This window comes from Garra rufa, chromosome 22 (genome assembly GCF_049309525.1).
Source record: "Garra rufa chromosome 22, GarRuf1.0, whole genome shotgun sequence".
Classification (NCBI taxonomy): Eukaryota; Metazoa; Chordata; class Actinopteri; order Cypriniformes; family Cyprinidae; genus Garra; species Garra rufa.
This window is the reverse complement of record NC_133382.1, coordinates 5,509,118-5,531,034: the sequence shown is the minus strand read 5'-3', so window position 1 is coordinate 5,531,034 and position 21,917 is coordinate 5,509,118. Positions and strand designations below refer to the sequence as shown.

General features: G+C 37.7%; 1 protein-coding gene across 1 annotated transcript in view; it reads right to left on the bottom strand.

Annotated features, from left to right (window-relative positions):
- dnah9 (dynein, axonemal, heavy chain 9) overlaps positions 1 to 21,917 on the bottom strand; it is a 129,381-nt gene that overhangs the window by 67,146 nt on the left and 40,318 nt on the right. Inside the window, exons 29-38 of the mRNA XM_073828970.1 lie at positions 15,907 to 16,064; positions 13,037 to 13,175; positions 10,173 to 10,460; positions 4,178 to 4,388; positions 3,972 to 4,099; positions 3,698 to 3,806; positions 2,597 to 2,744; positions 1,564 to 1,738; positions 1,259 to 1,432; positions 747 to 954 (exon numbers count right to left, since the gene is read on the bottom strand). Coding sequence (XP_073685071.1) covers positions 747 to 954; positions 1,259 to 1,432; positions 1,564 to 1,738; positions 2,597 to 2,744; positions 3,698 to 3,806; positions 3,972 to 4,099; positions 4,178 to 4,388; positions 10,173 to 10,460; positions 13,037 to 13,175; positions 15,907 to 16,064 — 1,738 coding nt within the window. The remainder of the gene's footprint in view (positions 1 to 746; positions 955 to 1,258; positions 1,433 to 1,563; positions 1,739 to 2,596; positions 2,745 to 3,697; positions 3,807 to 3,971; positions 4,100 to 4,177; positions 4,389 to 10,172; positions 10,461 to 13,036; positions 13,176 to 15,906; positions 16,065 to 21,917) is intronic.

Here is a 21,917-nt window from a genome sequence, read left to right as displayed (position 1 = left end):
AAATGATATTCTTACTGTGCAAAAGCTATTTTAACTTTGTATTTTTTTTTCTATATGCATTTTAATGAATATTATTTATTTTAGTCATATTTAAAATGTAACATCTCTTAACTGACCCCCCCAAAAAGTAACATAATATTATAGCAACATAAAACATAGATTGGATCTCCTCTACAGCATGAAAAAAAAAAAAAATCTTATTTAATCTTAAGTTATTTTTATTTTATTCATTTTTTTGTAATTGTTTATGATTTATGATCTCATAACTACAAACTAGTTTGGTCCCAAACTAACTAGCTCCTAATGACTTCATTTAGGTAATTTTGTAACTGTACTACTACTTGCAACATAGTTACCCAAACATTTTTAGATAGTAATTTCTCCTGAAAATAACGTTAATATTTTTTTTTACAGTTCCAGACCTTATTTTGCACCGTAATCTTTGATTTATTTGACCATTTTTTTTAAATTCCATTGCATTTATTGTGTCTGACAGTGAAGTTTAATGTGTGTGAGCGAGTGAACAGGCACACGACTGAACACACTGCAGAGTGATAAATATCAAACCAACAGATTGCAAAGACAGTGGAGGACAAAGGCACAAAAACAGCTGATGCTGGGAGGAATGTGCCATGGGTGTTTGCTCTAGATCACAAGAATCTGTCACTGTCCAAAGTGCTTGAAGTTGCACTCAGGGTCTAACAGAAGAAAGCAGAGACACCGTGTTTCTGAAAATACACACACACCCTGTAACATGGCTGACGTGGTGTAGTAGTTGAAGGGGACGTTTTTGATGGCATATTTCTCCTGGTCTAAGGAAGCCAGTTTGTCTCCCACCAGAACAGACTTTCCGGTGCCGGCGTTGCCCACCAGCATGACCGGACGCCTCCTCTCCAACAGACGGTCCATGAAGTAGCGCACGCGGATGGTCTCCGTTGTGTGGACGAGGCAGGCCTGCGGGACACAAACACAATGACCTTCATCACTCAACAACATTCAAAAACGACCGCTGATGTGATGGCCATCATGAGCTGCCTACATAGGCAGCATCGCGAGCCAGATTCAAAATCACTTGATTCTGCCAAATTCTAAGGAGTGTCATGTGCGTACAGCATCTTTTGTGCATAAGGTAAGGTAAAGACAGAACATGTAATATTGTCTATATAGTAGTATTTACTGTAGTATTTATAGTGCAAGTGCTGTCAGACTTTTGTCCTTGATTAATAAGCACCACAAACACAAACACATCGGTACCCACCTGAAGAGGAATGTCAGGATCCATTTCAAATTTGGGAATCATTTTTGCCCAGGGTTCAAATTTTTTGCTCTCAGGATCGATGTAGTAATCGAATACAGTTCCTTGAGCTGGAAACTTCACGCTTTTGAACTCCGTCACCCACCACTTACTGAACTCCACCCTGTAATCCACCAGCTGCAGCGAAAGGCACACACACATTACAAAAACAGTCATTATTCATGATGAAATCATGTGGAAATAAGTACACAGCGGTTTGTGCGAGCCAGTTTAAGACTCAGCTGGTAGTTTAGTCATATCAGATCCACCTGATCCTGGAACATGGTTCCTCCGAAGGCCCATACGGCTGCGAAGACGAAGTAGAGCTCGTAGAGATCCTTATGGCTGTCGGGAGGAGTGTGTTCAGGAATCAGGAGACACTCCAGGAGGAAGCAGAGCATCTGGACCAAACTCTGTTCAGGAATCGGGATGATCTTCTTAAATCTGCCGCAGGACAGAGAGCAGCAAAAACAAACACACACCTGATTTACATTTCAAAATACACATTTGGCTCTAGCTGCATTTCCTGAAGCTGAAATCCATTCACCCTCACAAAGACAGAAAGTGTTCTTCAAAGTCAAATTAAAACTGACTGCAGTAAATGAATACTGACTGAAGAGTTTGACGGTGACGTAAAGGGAGGACAAACTCACGCACCAGCAGGTCAATCAATACTGTCTGAATGAGGATGAAAGCGTTTGGATAATGCTGAGGGACATTTCATTCATTTCACATTTCCTTTTCACTGTTTTCTGTGGCTTTAACGTGACTAGAGTCAACTCAGCCGGACTGGTATTTCTTTGTGCTGCTGATTGGGAAAGGTCTGGCATGTTTGTCATTGTGATGTTTTTCCTCTTTGGTCATGCTTTGGTTTATGAAAATAATATATAGAGTTATTATAACAGTAACATTTTTGTTACTTGAAATTTATGTTAACTGAAAATTAAAATAAAAAAACCTTAATACTTATTTTATTTCAGCTAGTTGGCAACATTACTCATTTTCATTTAGTTTAAGTTGATGTGCTAAAATAATTAAAACAATTAAAATATTTAAATAAACAAATTTAAATATTAATTAAAACTGTAATAGTATCTCGATAACACTAGTAAAAGCAAATAGAAAGTTTAGCTTATGAATATTAATTAATTCATGCTGACATTGCTAATCTTAGATCTCTAAGTTATGGTATTAATATTAATTAATATTTATGAGCCAAGTGTTTACATTCAGAATTCAGAAATGGCACGTGAATTTTAATTGGACAGATGTGGTCATGAAAGGAATCATCTATAACTCTACCTTGACCTGAGCGTATCGAGGCATGATGGGAGGTACTTGTCAAACAGAATGGTCAGATTGGCCTTCTCTGATTGGACTTCCCTCCCGTCAATCCAGCTTGACACAGGAGGATTCCAGCCTAAATCCGCAGGGTTGATGTACAAAATACCTGTTTGGAGAAACATCAGTAAAATAATGAGATTAAAAGCTTTGGAGTTTTATTTACTGGCTCAGTGCGATGCAGACTAGGAAGTGTTGTGGAAGATGCGTAAATTGTGGTTTTTAACTAAGTTTTAGCCTTTAATTTTAGGCAATTGTAGTTTGGCTGTAGTTCAACTACAGTCAAGTTACCCTTTTAAAAGTAGTTTGCATTACTACATTTTAGCTATAACTATATTCAATTGCTGTATCAAAATCCTGTAGATCAAATAGTGGAGAATGGTGCAAGCAACACCAAGGTCATGGGTTTGATTCTCAAGCAAGAGTGGAAAATCTGAAATAAAATGTGCAAAATAAAATAAAATAAATAAAAATAAAATAAAGTGTAAGTTGCTTTGGATTAAAGCACCTGCCAAATGCATAAAAATGTAAGAAAATAAATAAATATTAATGAAATAAATAAATGAATAAATAATAGCATTTGAACATATTACACCAAATTCTAACCTTGTACACTAACAGTAAATAATTAATACTGAATACCCCCAAAAAAACAAAAAATTACCATTAGTAACTAAAACTACATATTATATTTATAAAAATATTTCCTATAAAATAAAACGTTAAAAAAAATGACCAGTAATAATTTATGAAAAATTAATGTTACAAATTAAAATTTACTTATAAAAATGTACGAGATGTGCAATCATTTTATTCAATTGAATCTGATTCCTAATGCTCCATATGACATATGGGAGGGGATATTTAGATGACTGTGTCTAATTAGTATCCATGCAACACTATATTACATCCAATAGAGATGCCTTTGTAAAAATGAGAAGAAAAAAAAAATTAATAATAATAACTTTTATTATTGGGGAAGCGACAGTGTTTTGATATCAGCTGAGATCCTATAACATCTGTAGCATCATTACTGTTAGTTAGTGGAGAGTAAGCACTGACCGGCTCTGGAGACGGTGGCTGGAGTGGCGGTGCGGAGGTGACTGATCTCAAACACCAGCCTCATGCTCGGGTTCAGAGGAATCCTCTCATTACTGGCCAGCGTCAGCACCTAGAGACACACACACACACACACACACACACACACACACGTGTCATCTCAGCTAAAGGTCAGAGAAAGGTGAGGCGGGTTTCCTGCACTCTCTTTCATAAAGATATCTGAATGCTGCGTGCGAAAGCAGATATTGAGCTGGAGTTCTGGCTGTCTCGGCTTTACCTTGTTATCATCCATTACTGTGTTCAGCGACTCAATCCACATCGGATCGATATCGCCATCCAGGACAATCCACTTGGGCCCGGTGTGACTGATGTTGGCCAGCTCACGCATGATATTAGAAAACAGGCCTGCGGGGGAAAAGCACACGTGTTGAGTCTAGCACTGGGCTGTGAGGAAAGAACTAAAAAAACAGCAGCGGCCCTCACCGTCCTTCCACTCGCGCGTGGCTGGGTTTATAATGCCGAACAGCTCATCGTTGGTGACTGCTTTGGGGTTGAGGTCAGCCCACACAGCCTTTCGCTTCATATTCTGATACGTCTTGTGAAGAGACTTGAGGACCTGGGATTTGCCGGTGCCTGCGTTTCCCACCACGAACACGGAGTGACGGACGGCCAGCAGCTCCTCCAGCTGAACCACCTGAGACACAGACACACATCGCACTCAGAACACGAGTCTTTCTGTGTTTCGGCAATAAAGTGCACACTGGAGAGACAAACTAGCAGAGCTGGCTAAAAGCAGCTTTCGGCAGATCCGGCCTGTGAAAGAGTCTAGTGGTTTTCAGCACCGCTGTGACTTCTCCTTCACGCCAAGCATTTCAAAACAAAAACAACAAAAAGTTCAAGTAATATCCTCCCTGTGCTGTTCAGTGGCACCTCTGGCAAACAAACAAACAGTGAAGCTGTGTTTGAGTTTAGTTTTGGGAACGGACCAGGTGGATCTGCAGTCCCGCAGGAGCGGACAGTCTGTCATTGTGGTATTGTTTTAATAATGCATATGCTAAACATTTCTCTACAGTGAAGACTCAACACTACAGTTTAAACATTTGACCTGCTTAAAGGTAAACTGTCAGGTTTTTTCACCACTAGCATCATCCCAAAAGAACTGCAGAAATGCCAACAGTCTACGGCTCCAAAACACAGAATCTACAGCACAAATTAATAAGGTTCGCTCTTCTTGCATGAATCTAATTCAGGTGTCGGCAACCTAACATTGACACGCAGAGTGATAATCACTGGCACACAAGCAATTGGGAAAACTGCATACCAATGTTATCAAATTCCATCACAGAGCATCATTTAAGCGAGGTAAGATGGAAGTTGCAAATCATTTAATATTAGTCAACTGTTTTACGACAGAAATGTTAAATGACCGACAGCTATATCCAGTGACTACTTGAAAACTACTCAACTTTTTTTCTCTAATATGGCCATTTTGAAAGTAGAAATTAAAGTAGTGTGTGTGAATTACCTGTGTCTCTGTCTGAGTTTAGTTATTTCAAAAACAGTGATTTTACACCCTCTTTGCTGAGAAACTATTCTATCTATTTTTACAGTCTATGATGTAGGTGTTAATGTACTACTGAATACGTTGTTCTGCTAATTTATGCTGTCTAAACCACAGAAAAACCGTGTGGAAGCTGCTAAATCATATAGAGAAGGACTTAGTAAGCAGGAAAGGGCACAATATTTTATAACTAAAGTTAATAGGTGGTAAGGATATGTATGAGCAGCATTAATAAAGATATTGGCCTAATATTTCACCTACCTGACAAGAAATGAGAAGAACAAACACGAATGTTGTCAAGATTCTTGCCCTGGAAATCCTGGTTTAATTTGGCCAACCACAAATGCCTTTTGTTCCTCAAACTTTGATTTTATATAACTGTTGACAGTTTATAGTACTCCAATTGTTTTTCCCAGTCTGACCGATTAGTACAGCCCAGACCATGAAAATAATTGACCATTTTCAGCAGAAATAATTGGCGAAGTATGCGAGTTTCGTTTGGTTCAGTGGCATGTTTACGTTAAGTGGCGCCAATATGGCTGATTGATGACGCGTCGTGAAAACACTCCATGAAAACACAGTGATTAAACGGTTTTACTACACAATTGGCCTTGTCCCACATACAGTGGTGTTCAGTAGGGTGACACTGTAAATCTGTTACAATTTGAGGGGGGTCCCCCATTAAAAATCGTGTTCGGCGGGGTAAAATACAGTTTTTTTTGGCAGGGTTGCCCCGGTAAACTTAGCATTCCAGGGGCTAAATATTACGTTACTGGGGTCACTTTAACTCGCGGACATGAAAAACAACCTGCGGCAACAGTGGCTGCAGCCTCATTGTCTATTTATAGTGTAGGGGCAGGGGGCTTTGGATTCCAAAGAGCATTTGATTGGACAGAAAGTTTGATGAGAAGCTGTAGTGCAGGGTGATTTCGTCCAAATTCTTGATTCTAAGACATTTGCGAAGTCTCTTCATTACATGATTGACAGAAACGCCCAGAAACCCTTCTTTTTATTTTTTCTGGTGTTTTATTCTACTTTTTTATTCTTACATTGTTGGGATTTTTTTCTTTCTAATTGCTGTATCAACACTAACACTATGTGTTAAATAGTTGAAATGTGCTGTTAACGTTTGTACTTGAACTTTGTGCCTTATTAATATAAAGAAAAAAGAAAAATGATGATCCATATTGGCTGACGTTAGAGACTGTACGTTTTGAATGCTTATATCTTGTAATATCTTGTTTTGGAGCACAGTAGCTAACCTTAGGCTAGACTAGATAACCTTAAGACTAACATATTCATGCTGAAAGCCAAAATCTTTTTTGATTTCATGGAGACTTTAAGACTTTACACGCTTGATCTTTAACAGTATTATATTATTCGGTTTGGAAAATAAGTTATAGAACGTTTCAGTTGATAAAAACATGACTTATATTCGAGGAAATACAGTAGCTCTCAAAACTCTGAGTGTTTCATACCGACACATTACAACTGTAAGTACACAGACTGTACTTTTGACGCGGCTGCTAAAACTCCACAATTAGATGATTTCTGGAGCATTATGAGAATAATAAACATTTAAACAGAGAGCCGCTTCCCTCTGAGAGCCCGAGGGGAGCAGAAGCCAGAGATTTTCCTCTTGGATCTGATGGCATGTTCAATCAATGGCATTGATGCAACTCCCCGTCGGGCTCTTCAGCGCTGCTTTGGCATCTCTGAGGGTTTGCTGATTGCTGCTTTGATCTGATGTCTTATCAGGGCTGTGGCTAATGGCAGACTTAAGAACGCACCTCTTCCTCCTCTCGCACCTGCCCTCCAGCCAATCAGAACGCGGACGGTCAGACGGGCCGCAGCACGTTGACCCACATCTCTCCTCGCGCCGTGACGGGGTTAAACGCATGGTGGAGCGCCGGCCTCCGCTGATGGAGTGCTGTTATGTTGTTTCTGTGGCTCTTTGACCCTTGTGAGATTGCACTTATTTCCCCTGGCTCTGCTGAACGCAGCGGCTGATATCCAGAGCTCATCCTAATGCTCAGAATTAGAGCTGCGCTCCGGCACCTGAGGCGCTATTACACTGTAATTCCTGCTATCTTTGATTTGTCCAATATATCCACTTCCAGACTGCTTTGACACTAATGTCTATTTGCTTGAACCACAACAGCAGGTTTATGGCTCTAAAAAGAAGATAATGTGCAACCGAAGAAGAAAAAATGTGAGTGCAGCATTGATCAGGACTGAGTTGGTTCAGTCGATGATTCTTTGAGACCTGATGAACCTCGAGGCCGTCTTGTCAATCATGGACTGAATGACGTCAAAGTTTATTACTGTTTCGATCTTAATTTCAAAACAGTCTGCAGATGTACATTTTGGAATCGTCGTTTTGTTTCTCCACAAACTATACTAGTTTCAAAAGGGACCAAAGCAAGATCTTTGCCAAAAAACGCACAAACTGACAGGCTGTCTGGAACAGAGTATGAGAGCGGACTGAAACGACAGCAATTTCCCATCAGCATTCAAACGTTCAGATCAGTGTCTTCATTTCTCACTCCTTGATGGGGACAGAAAACATTTTTCAAAACACCTCACAGCAACACTTAGCTGAATCAAAATACAGCTCTATTTTAATTCTGTATAATAATCTTATGTAGGGGTGTGCATTGGCACTGCCCTCACGATTCGATTCGATTACGATTCACCAGGTAACGATTCGATTCAATTCGATTCTACGATGCATTGCGATGCATCAAAATTCTACTGCACACAAGGCAAATTTTTCATCAGTCATGAGGCAATACAAGCAGATATTAAACAAAAGATTTTAATGGCTGCTATGTGTCTCCTGTATCTTTGACATAAAAGTTATTAAATAAAATAAAATGTAATTAAATAAAATGTAATTAAATAAAATGGTACAGGGTATTGGATATGGCATTTTCAAACCTGAAAAAGAAAACAATCAAAACACTGCTTTCAGTGCTTTGAATGAGAAATGTTTCTCTTCTCTCTGCTTTAGAACCATTTGAAATTAAATAAATAGAGCAATAAAATAACAGCCAACTTTTTTCAGCAGTGAACATAAATGTTTTTTTTTTTTACACACAGTAAAATAGCAGCTCTAAGACAGGCCACTTCCTGAAGTCCTGTGCAAATATTAAAATAATAAGTAGCACTATTTTAACAACAACCACCCAGGAATAAAAATTTTCAGTGCAACAACACACAGTAACCACTTATTACTGTGAAACTTTTTTCAAGTAGTAAAATAAAGTGCAAACTATTCTCAACAAAACAGCAGCTTAGCAGCTTTAAGACAATGGCAATTATATGCATGTCCTGATCCTACCATCACATCAACTGCATGTCGACTTTTTGTGTTGTTGTTGTTGTTGAAGCTAACTCAGGGTGCCAACGATCAACGTGGTTCGTGAAGTTAGTTGTATTGCCAACGTGCTTGATTTTAGTGTGGCAGATTTTACACACCGCGTAAGACTTGTCTAGTTTCCCATTCACTTCATAAAATCCGAAATGTGCCCAGAGAGTGCCAAGCTTTGGGCGCGTTTTTAATAACCCGTCTATCGCGGTCATCTCCCTCCGCCTCAGCCATCTTGCTCGTTGTTGTTATTCCCCCGGAACCGGAAGTATTTGAAACTTCACAACTTTATTTTCAGCCAGAAAATAAACAGTGACATAATCGATTATGGCACTTTGCCGCATCGATGCTGAATCGTTCATGCCTCGCATCGCGATGCATCGCCGAATCGATTATTGTTGACACCCCTAATCTTATGTAGTGACAAAATGGCTGATGAATCATTACTTTAAAGGATAACTGTTGCCAAAATGAGCCGTTTTTGAGATTGACCGTGATTTCGTTTTGTGGTCAGTGGCCGGTGAATGGGAGTACTAGGGGCATACATTTGAGCGCATCAAAATCGATATTTTTACAACACTAAGAAGGCTCGACACACCATGACACTTTGCTCGAAGTATTGCCTGGGTCTCTACACATGAACTCGAGCATTGAGAACATTGTTTATGTACACAGAGTTTACTAAAAAGAAAGGTTTTGAACAACTCACTTACACTGTTTGGGTTTCCGCTCGCGGCCGTCTTGCCAGTCAAGAAGTGTCGATCTCCGAATGCGAATGAATGGACTCCATAGGACGAAATATTAGGCTTATATGAGGCTCTTTTTACAACTAGAAGGTTAATATTGTTTTTCATTTGTGACAAAACAACGAATTAGCCGTGCATTTATATGGAAATATGCTTTAGGAGCTATCCATCCTCGCAATCGGGGATCGACACTTCTTGACTGGCAAGACGGCCGCGAGCGGAAACCCAAACAGTGAAAGTGAGTTGTTCAAAACCTCGTTTTAGTAAACTGTGTGTACACAAACAATGTTCTCAATGCTCGAGTTCATGTGTAGAGACCCAGGCGATACTTCGAGCAAAGTTTCATGGTGTGTCGAGCCTTCTTAGTGTTGTAAAAATATCGATTTTGATGCGCTCAAATGTATGCCCCTAGTACTCCAATTCACCGGCCATTGACCACAAAACGAAATCACGGTCAATCTCAAAAATGGCTCGTTTGTCGTAATTATGCTTTTAGATATAAGTTTGTCTCGTTTACAGTAAAAAAAAAACAGGCCAGGTTGCATTTTGGCAACAGTTATCCTTTAAATCATTGGCTGTCCAGTTTTGTTTGGCCGTTTGACAGTCATGACCACTGGTTGATTAATAGATGTGTTTATCTTTCTCTCTTGTCAATTCCAAATTCTAAAACCAGTTTTGTCAATGGGCAGTGTACATATAGAAAACCCTGTACATATTTACCAGCAATCTTCTAATGTTTATCTGTAGTTTATGCTAATGGTGGTGAGGCCAATGCTGAGGCCTTGTGTCATCTGAACGTACCTTCAGCACAAAGTTGTCCTCGGCCTGCAGTTTGAGATCCAGCACGGACTGCTTGACGAATTTCTCAAAGTCCATGTCCCGTTTGCGGGGCACGTCGAGCGCTGGGAACAGGTCCCCGATGAGGCCCATGAACACAGGCATGTCGTCAGTCACGATCTTAGGGACGTTAAAGTCTCTCAGCGCTCTCATCAGCACCTGATCCTCCGGTCTGCCCGGATCTCCTCTCTTCAGCGAACCGGCCACAACCAGCACTGACTTAATGGCCCGCAGACCCCAGTCATAGTGATCCTGAGATAGGACGACACAGGAGAACAGGACAAGAAGCACAATGAGAGAGAGACAGAGAGAATGAGTAACAGAATCACAGAATCAATCACATAATCACAGTCAAATCACAGTGTGGAATCAACATAGTTGCCGCTGAACTGCTGTTACACGCTGACTAATAAATAGATGAGGAACATTAACACATGTTGGCTAATGTTGGCTGGACAAAACCAGGTCTGAAAGTTCAAAATAACGTCAGAAAGATTGAAGGTTTTACTCAGAAAAGTCAGAGAAAGCCAATAAAAATGTAGTAGCACATTACTGGCATGTTTCTAACATGTTTTAACACGCTGCTAGAATAATTTAAAAAGTTGTTAACAAGATGGTAGCATGTTTTAACACACTGGAAACATGTTGTTTTAACGTGTTGCTAGTATGAATGTTGCTAACACATTTCTACCATGTTTTACCACATGGCAACATCTTTTAGCACTCTGCTAACATGAATTAATTATGTTACTAGAATGTTTAACGTTTATAGCATCTGTTAACATTATGCTAACATTTAGCTAGAATCGCATGTTTTAACACTATGTTAGCATGTTTTAACACTGTGCTAGCATTCTTCTAACATGTCTAACAAATGGCTAGCATGAATTAGCATGTTGCTAGCGTGTTTTAACACTGATAACATGTTTAGCAGTTTAGCATGTTTTAACACATGGCTAGCATTAATTAATCTGTTGTTAGCATGTTTAACATATTGTTAACCTATTTTCACGCTGTGATAGCGTGTTTCTAACATTTTTAGCATGCTGCTATCATGTTTTAACACTATGCCAGCATTTTTCTAACATATTTAACATGGCTTGCATTAATTAACATGCTGTTAATATTTCTAATATTGTGATAGCATGTTTTAACATTGATATCATGTTTTTAACATGTTTAACATTTGTAGCATGTTGCTAGTATGTTTTAACACTATGCAAGCATGTTTCTAACATGTTCAACATTTTTAGCACATTGCTAACATGTTTTATCACTGTGTTAGCATTTTTCTAACATGTCTAACACATGGCTAGCATAAATTAGCATGTTGCTAACATGTTTTAACACTGATAGCATGTTTCTAACATGTTTAACATTTTATCATGTTACTAGCATGTTTTAGCACTATGCAGCATTTTTCTAACATGTTTAACACATGGCTAGCATGAGTTAGCATGCTGCTAACATTTTTAATATTGTGATAGCATGTTTTAACACTGATATCATGTTTCTAACATGTTGCAAGCATGGTTTCACTAACACTATGCTAGCATTTTCTAACATGTTTAACATTTGTAGAATGTTGCTAGCATGTGGCTAACATGAATTTACACTATGCTCACATTTTTCTGACATGCTTAACACATGGGTAGCATAAATTAACATGTTGTTAGCATTTTAACATGTTTCTATCATGTTTTAGCACTGTGAATGGCTAACATGTTTAACATGGCTAGGATGAATTATCATTTTGTTAGCTCTTTTAACATTTACTAACATTTTACTAACACTGCATGTTTCTAACATGTTGAACATTTTTAGCATGTTCAACACATGGCAAGGATGAATTAGCATGTTGCTAGCATTTTTAACATGTTGTTAACATGTTTTAACACTGTGATAGCACGTTTATAACGTTTAACATTTTTAGCATGTTGCTAGCATGTTTTAACACAATGATGCAATGTCTTTAACATGTTTAGAACATGCCTAACATGTTTTAACACAAAGTTAGCATGATTTAGCCTCTTGCTAACATGAAATAGGATGTTCCTGAGAGAGAATTAGTTATCCTTAGAGAGAAAGACACGGTAAAACAAGTTTGAGAAGAAACATGAAGAGAATGACAATGAGAGAGTAGAATCAATGCAGCCGAAACACTGTGAATAATAAAGGCTTTGATTTCTCACTTTCACATTCATATTTCACAGCCTGTATTAGATGTACATAAAAACTATTAATAGAGTAACAGCTGTATGATAGCAAGACTGACAACATTTTTATTAGAAAGCAATAGGCTTTATGCCGAACGTCACATGACCAACCCCGGAAAACAGGTCTCATTGCTTCCGCTTGTCGGAGAACGTGTTAATAGCCGTAATAAATAATGGCGATATCGACGGACTTTTAAGGTAATCAGTTAAACAAGCCAGCTGTTTATTGTGGACGTTTCATTCGATATTTATATATAAATGTTAGTGAAAAGAATAAAAATTTAAAACTTTTATATATCAATCCACATATGTGATGGACATTGGTTATGATCATTTTTAGTGTCTACTTTGAATGAATCTTGAGTAAATCATGTTCATATTTAAAGAGGGATATGCAAAACGCGTGAACCGGAAGCAACGAGACCTGTTTAGCAGAAAACGGAAGCCTGTTGGGCATGAAGCCTATTGGGAGTCTCATAACATCGCAATCAAATGAAATTCCGAATGACAGAAAAACAAACGACTGGAGAAACTTCTCTGGCTAAACGAGTCAAAGCCTTTATGTGAAGCAGCTGCTAACTGCATTAGAGCGACAGTGTGAGATGTCTGAACCTGTTTGGAGAGCAGCTCTTTGCACAGCTGATAGAGAGTAATGAACTTCCTGGCCAGAAGTCGAGCCTCGATGAAACCCTCGGCCACCAGCATGATCTCACAGATGAGTTCGAAATCTGGCACCACCATCGCACACGGCCTGCAGAAACACAACCAACAACATCATGACCGAATCAAATACAGCATACATGCAGATCAGGCCTCTCACACAGTAACTGACTACAGACATATATTTACAGGGATTATTTCAGCACTTGAACATTTATTGGTTATACTTCACATTTATGTTTCACATTCTATTGACTCTCATTAGAGGTTCAGGTTAGAATAAGTAGAAAAAGTTGACACAAAATTCCTTCTAGTGAGTAGAGTGTTCACCAGAATAAAGTTAATGAAACTTAAAAAGCATATATTAAGCAGACAGATTAGTAATACTCTAACATCTTTTAGCATGTTGCTAGAATAATTTAACAAGTCGCTGACATGATTTAAAATATTGGTTCCATGTTTTAGCACTCTGGAAACATCTTTTAACATGTTGCTAACATGTTTCTACAATGGTTTACCACATTGCTAACATGCTCAGCACGTAGTTAACATAAACTGGCATTTGCTAGTATGTTTTACTTAGCATGCATTAGCATTTTTCTAACATATCTAACATGTTTTAACACTATGCTAGCATGTTTCTAATGTGTAGCATTTTCAGCCTAGTGCTGTCATGTTTTAACACTATGATAACATGTTTCTAGCATGTATGTAACATGTTTCAACACTATGCTTGAATGTTTCTGAAATGCCTAGCATTTGTAGCATGTGGCTGGCATGTTTTAACACTATGACAGTATGTTTTTAACATGTTTAGCATTTTTAGCCTGGTGAAGTATTGTTTTAACACTATGTTAGCTTGCGTCTAACATGAATCTAACATGTTTTAACACTATGCTAGCATGTTTCTAACATGTTGAGCATTTTAGCATTGGTATTGGCATGTTTTTACACCTTGCAAACATGTTTAACATTTTTAACCTGGTGCTGTCACCTTTTAACACTAAGTTAGCTGGTTTCTAACATGTATATAACATGTTTTAACACTATGCTAGAATGTTTCTAAAATGTTTAGCATTTTTAGCATGTGGCTGGCATGTTTTAACACTATGATAGCATGTTTCTAACATGTTGAACATTTTTAGCCTGGTATTAGCATATTTTAACACTATGCTAGCATGTTTCTAACATGTTAAGCATTTTTAGCCTGTGCTGTCATATGTTAACACTACGTTAGCTTGTTTCTAACGTGTATCTAACATGTTTTAACACTATGCTAGAATGTTTCTAAAATGTTTAGCATTTTTAGCATGTGGCTGGCATGTTTTAACACTATGATAATATGTTTCTAACATGTTCTAACATTTTTAGCCTGGCATTATCATGTTTTAATACTTTGCAAGCATGCTTCTAACATGTTTAACATTTTAAACCAGGTGCTGTCATCATTTAACACTAAGTTAGCTTGTTTCTAACATGTATGTAACATGTTTTAACACTATGCTTACATTTTTCTAACATGTTTAGGATTTTACCATGATGCTGGCATGTTTTAACACTATGTTAGCTTGTTTCTAACATGTTGATCATTTTTAGCATGGTGTTGGAATGTTTTAACACTATGTTAGCTTGTTTCTAACATGTATCTAACATGTTTTTGACACTATGCTAGTATGTTTTTAACATGGGCTGCGTCTGAAAGCCTAGGCAGCTGACTTGCTGCCTCGCTGCGCTATCAGGCAGTGACTTTGAAGGCTGTGAAGACAACTCCGGACAGGCATCAGAGGCAGTGTAACGTGACGTCATTGCTAGGTTGTACATTTTGAAGAAAAAAGTTTTATATAAATGTTTTAATAATACATAAATTCATCAAGGTCATTGCCCGACTAAGGTCTATGCGTCAGAGAAAAAAATAAAAGCACTGATGCAAGTATTACTGCAGAACAGGTCATTGTTATTTGAGGCTGTTTCAATATTATTAATAGTATGTTATTCTTACTTACTACTAATTTAAACCCCTTTTAACATTTTTATAAAATAATATTATTACAAAAAATGTATCATTTTTACATGTTGCTAGTATGTTTCTAACATGTTTAGCACATGGCTACTAAATACTCTAATGCTAGTTGACATGTAACTTGTAGTTAGTAGCATGTCTCAAATGGACTATCGCAATAAAGTGGAACCCATTTATTTTTTTAGTTTTATACAGTATGTGTGAAATATGTACTTTTAATTCTCATCTATTTTAATAACTTTTGACCGTTACATATTTCTGGTCTCCTATTGGAACTGATACCTGCCTGATCCATAAAAATAAATATAATATAATATAATATAATATAATATAATATAATATAATATAATATAATATAATATAATATAATATAATATAATATAAATTACTGTAAAACTGTAGGCCGATACTGTCAACATTTATGGTAATAAATGCATTAGTTGTAAGTGTGCATCTGATGGAGAACAACACCTGGCTGGAGATGCATCTGTGTTTGAGAGCCTGATGTTTATGAATATGTATTATGTATAATACAGCATGCAGCCAAACAAATTATAGGCGGTCAAATTAAAAATGTGTTCATGAATGCTGACTCTACAGAGAAAAACAGATCTAATGGGAAAAAAGTTACTTATTGTTTGAAATGCAAAAAAAATAATTTTAAACTTGAAAATCTGTGTTATAGAGAAGCACAGGTGCATCCAATCTCCCTATAACCAGGGTGCCGATGCTGATATTTAAAACGCCCGAATTCCCCTTTAAGTGCAAACAGCACCTAATGGAATGCAAATCCACAGCGCACCTGAAGAGAGCCTTGAGGTTTTCCGGTAACTCTGTCCTACCGGCGTAGCCCGGGTTCATGGTGATAAAGATGCCCACCGACGGGACCAGGTTCACATCCTCGCCCATGAAGTTAAACCTCTTCTTCTTGTCTCGAATGGCATCTTGAATACTTTTGACCTGATGGATCACACGTCGGCAATATAAATGTACATGAAACAGAATATATGTTAGTTGCATTTAAGCAATGAGAAAGTGAGAATAAATCAACACAATTGACCACAAAGAGCACAACAGGGAGCTGGAAATCTCATTCACTTTCTTAATAACAATAAACAATAAAGAGAGATCAACCATGAGCTCATTGTTAGGGTTGATTTAAACATCTGATGAAGCCATAATGAAGATGAAATCACACTACATTGTGTTTAACTGAGAGACAAAAGATTTTAGCCTAAACCACTTACTAAAAATCAAGAATTTCAAAGCAAGCGAGTTGGTCTGTGCCTTTTTGTTTCTGTAAATTTTGGAATGTTTTGCAATACATTTAAAAACAAACTTTTATTGTATATACACTGCCGCTGAAAAGTATTTTTGATCAAATAAACGCAGCCTTGACGAGCATTAGAAATGTATTTAAAATACATAAAAAATCTTACTGATCCCAAACTTTTGACCGGCAGAGAGATGAAATCATACAACAAAACAGAAAACAAAAAAATGATAAACGTAAGGAACAAATACATTAATTTAAAAAATAAATAGAAAAAAAATAAATAAATGGAATATACATACAGTCAAGCCCGAAATTATTCATACCCCAGGCAAATTCTGACTTAAAGTTACTTTTATTCAACCAGCAAGTTTTTTTTTTTTTTTTTTTTTTTTTGATTAGAAATGACACAGGCATCTCCCAGAAGATAATAAGATGATGTACAAGAGGCATCATTGTGGAAAAAAAATATCTTTTATTTGCATTTGAGCAAAAAGTGGCATGGCAATTATTCATATCCTTTTCAATAATCAATAGAAAAGCCTTTATTGGCTATTACAGCAATCAAATGCTTCCTATAATTGCTGACCAGCTTTTTGCATGTCTCCACTGGTATTTTTGTCCATTGAGCTCCAACTCTTTCAGGTTGGAGGGTCTCCATGCCATCAGCCTGATCTTTAGCTGAGATTCTCAATTGGATTTAAGTCAGGACTCTGGCTGGGCCACTGCAAAACATCAATGTTTTTGTCTGCGAACCATTTCTTCACCACTTTTGCTGTGTGTTTTGGGTCGTTGTCGTGCTGAAATGTCCACTGGTGCCCAAGGCCAAGTTTCTCTGCAGACTGCCTGATGTTATTGTTGAGAATTTTGATGTATAGCTCCTTTTTCATGGTGCCGTTTACTGTGATTAGGTTCCCTGGTCCACCGGCTGAAAAACACCCCCAAAACAGTAGGTTCCCACCACCATGTTTGACAGTGGGGATGGTGTTCTTAGGGTTGAAGGCTTCTCCTTTTTTATGCCAAATGAAGGCTACATCATTGTGGCCAAACAATTCATTTTTTGTTTCATCTGACCATAAAACAGAAGACCAGAAGTCTTCTTCTTTGTCCAGATGAGCATTTGCAAAGACCGAGTGGGCTTTTGTGTGCCTTATCTAGAGAAGTGGTGTCCTCCTTGGTCTGTGTCTGTGGAACCCAGCGGTGTGCAGTGTCCGTTGGACTGTCTGCCTTGAGATGTTGCCACCAGCAGAGCCCAGATTCATTATAAAATGGCCTTGGTGGTGATCCTTGGATTTTTAATTTTTTTTTTTTACCTCTCTCACTATCACAGGTGTCACTTTTGGCTTCCGACCACGTCCTCTGAGATTTTTCACAGTGCAAAACATCTTGTATTTTTTAATAGTACTTTGCACTTTAGCCACTGGAACTTCAAAACATTTAGATATGGTCTTATAGCCCTTTCCTGACTTGTGAGCAGCCACAATGCGCAGCCGCAGGTCCTCGGTGAGCTCCTTTGTCTTAGCCATGACTGCCCACAAACCAAAAGCAGAGAGCTTTTTTTCACCTGTTGAGATTACAACAGCTGTTCCCAATAAATCAGGGTAATTAGCATGCTTTAGAACAGCTTGGACTATTTGCAATGGTATAGAACTTTGGATTTTCCCATAGACTGTGACAGTTTGCAAAGGGTATGAATAATTTTGGACATGACACTTTTTGTTGTGAGTAAATAAAATAAAAAATAAAAGCTGAGAAATATTTTTTTCTACAATGATGCCTCTTGTACATCGTCTTATTATCTTTTTGGAGAAGCCTGTGTCATTTCCGGTCCAAAAAAAAAAACTTGCTGGTTGAATACAAGTAACTTTAAGTCAGAATTTGCCAGGGGTATGAATAATTTTGGGCTTAACAACAACAACAAAAAATATTAACAACAACAAAAAACTTAAAACAGTATTTTTATACTTCTAATCAATAAAAAAATATATATTTAAAATTGTATAATTATTATTACTACATTATCAGTCATGCTTCATGAGGGGAATTTTCATTTTCTTTTTTTTTCTTTTTTTGCAAATCAAAGATAATTGTGACATTTCTAGGAATGCAGAGTTGTTTGGTTTGATTAATGGCTTAAAGTTCTGATTTAAGAATTTTATAAATCCCTATGGAGAAAATAAATGTGAAATACTTCCAGAAACAAGTCTACTGACAAGTGAGTGATCACAGTTATGCTCTATAACTCGCTGTCATTTACAGCCTACAGTACAAGAGGCATGTCTTACTAGGACTTAAGCGTGTTTAAATGGCAAATCCTTGTTCCTTTCATTCCCTCCACTGACCTTGATGAAATAATCAAATTGAATTTCATATTAGAATTTCATATTAGCCACTGGTCAGTGTGTGAGAGAGATGAACGGGAAGCATGAACACTAGATCAGGACACAGACAGGCTGTGCTTTAATGGAATATTTTATGAAGCGGCAATCAAAAAAAGATCTAATTGGATTACAGTGAACGGTTAACCTGTCAACAGGGCGTGAGGACGGGTTTAGTGTCTGAAACAGCAATGATTCAGCCGCTCGCAGCACTGAAGACACAGTCTGATAGAGTTCAGGCCGCTAGCAGATAAACACTGACATATAACATTAAGAGCGAGTCAGATATTGCTGAGAGCTGATGGAATAAGATATGAGGCTTTACTTTGCCATGGCCTTACGTGAACTCCAAACCTCACACTATACACTGCCTTCATGAATTTTACATGCTGTTCTATAGCAGAGCAGCTAAGCCAAGCACAGACTTGCATTAAGAGCTGAAACAGCAGAAGAACTTGAGAGGGTTATCGGGACATGAGAGTGGAAATTACTGCGAAGTATTAGAGGGTTCGGGTACTCAAAATTCTGTTATCTTTATTTTTCATTTTCATGCCAGCCCATCTGACTGACTTTGTTCTGTGGAACTCAAAAGCAGATGCTTATCAGAATGTCCAAGTTGCTTATTTCCATACAATGAAAGTGAATGGTGACCAAGTCCGTGAAGCAAGGGGTGGGCGATAAACCAGTAGACACGATTACTGTAACTTTGTCAACCGGTAGAGATTTTGGACTGTCCTCTCTATCGCAGTTACACATTCACATGACATTGCTGTGCTATGTACAACATATTACAAAAATGGATCATTTGCACAGTTTAACAACAAGTGATTTTAAGCCATTGAAAACTAATTTTGCTATTTGCATCCGCTGTCTGAGAAACTGTTTCTCACACAATTTATTAAAGGAGGACTTTATTCACCCCCCGGAGTCATGTGAGGCACTTTTTATTATCGATGGAGGCACTTTACTGGAATTGTTTGGACTGTAGAGAGAAACACCCGCCAACTGCCATTATAAAGCTTGGAGGAGTTATTTTAATATAACTCCGATTGCATTTGTCTGAAAGAAGGAAGTCATGTACACATAGGATGCCTTCAGGGTGAGTAAATCATGGGCTAATTTTCATTTTCAGGAACTAATCCTTTAACATATGACTTCAAAAGTGACTTTTAAACTTTCTAAGACTTAATATTCAATACTGTAGAACTGCTGGACTGCAGGTTTTGAATTGGACTCATATTGAATGAATTTTGCATCTTTGTTAAATTCCTGTTTATTCCAGTGAAACTGCTTTGAAACCACCTGCATTGTATAAAGTGCTAATGTGACATGTTATGATGTTTTTGGTCCTGGTCCCCATTTACTTCCATTGTATGGACCCGAGCAGCTCAGACATGTTTCTAAACATAATCTTTGTTGTGTTCCACAGAAGTATGTGCATCATGTTTGGAGCATCATGAGAGTGACTAAATGAGGACAGAATGATCATTTTTGTTTCCTATTCCATGAATTGCCTGGCTTGACAACAGTCTCATTGTTCGTAATTAATGAAAAGATGAAAATGAATTGCCTGATATTTGGGGACACTCCTCTGTAAATCTGTTTCCCTCCCAGGGTGAGTGGCGGCGAGGTGAGCGCTGGAGCTGGTTAATTTGTCTCAATATTGATACATCTGGAGGCCCTTCTGTTTGTTTTAGCTTAACCGAACGGAAAATTGATTCTATCTGTCTTTGTGAGAATAAAATTTGAATAGACTAAATCCCAGCTAAACATCCTCCTACTTAAAAAGGATAAGGCTAAATGGCAGGCGCTTCCTGTCAGACGGCCTGACAAACGCCTCGCTATCATTACTCTGATGTTCTGATTCTCTGTAAATTGTTCTTCGTGACAGCTGCTCTCTGAAAACACTACAAAAGAAAAGGTAATTCATTTTTTATCACACCTTTTCAGTGTCCTGACATTTCAGACGAGTCTTTCTCGCTTTCAAAGGAAAAAGTGCACAGTTTCAGGAATTGCCCATTAAAACCCATCACACTGTATCACAACAAAATGCGTCTCAGGATGAACGAGCAGCTACACATCAAGCTCCTTATAATCACGGCCATCATCATCCTCAACATAATAGCCATTGTGAGCAAATTACATCTGCCAGCGTTATAAAGATGATTCATTCGACTACAGTAGGTGCGTCCGCAGCGCTTCAGCTTCCCTGTGTAAACCCTAAATTGCAAGGCATAAAATCTCGAAGGCAAACAGCAGATGCCACAGCATTATGAGATGGTGTGACATATAAGCAGCTGATGTAACTGTTGAGTAAATCATAAAGGCTCAGTTTTTCTCATGAAGTGTTTTCCTGACGCATTATATTTTTATTTTTAGCTCAAAACTTTCCCTGGTTGCATTTCAAGTAGGACTGTCAATTTAACAGGTTAATTTAGTGTGATTAATTATGGAAAAAATGACTCGTTAAAATGATTAAGGCATTTAATGCAACACACCGCCCAGAAGTGTCCATCATCTTACATTGATGCAGTTGCTGATGAACATGATACAGGGTGACTGACTGCATGGACTGACTGGAGCCTATTAGAATGCAGTTCTACAAGCCTAAAATTCAAGATATGAGCACAAAAAATATATAACCCTCTTATATTTATATCATATGATATAGTTTAGCAATATCACACTGGGAAAAGTACTGTTTCTCCCTAAAATCTGCACCATTGCAAATGTGATCTAGATTTTATATGACTGCTCATTAAACAAGAATTCAATAATGTTACAGTTCAGACACAGTATTGTTAATATTCAGTTTTGATCAATTTCACAACGAAAACAGTTCCAATCAAAACCACAGCAGAATTGTTTAAATAGGTGATTCATTTTAAACAAATCAAAGTCAGTGATTCAGGGACTTGTTCATGAAGACAGTCACTGTCTTTGTTTCTGAATGAATCAGTTGAGTGAATAATTCAATGACTCATACATTAAGACAATGACCCCCGCCATCTACTGGTAGATTTAGTTAAGTTTTAGTTCATTTAAAAAAATAATAATTTCATACTTCAACATTCATTAAAAACATTAATACCCATTTATTATTATTATGTTGAAGTCAAAATATTTCTTTCTAACGTAACTTTTTCGAAAATGTTTTGAAAT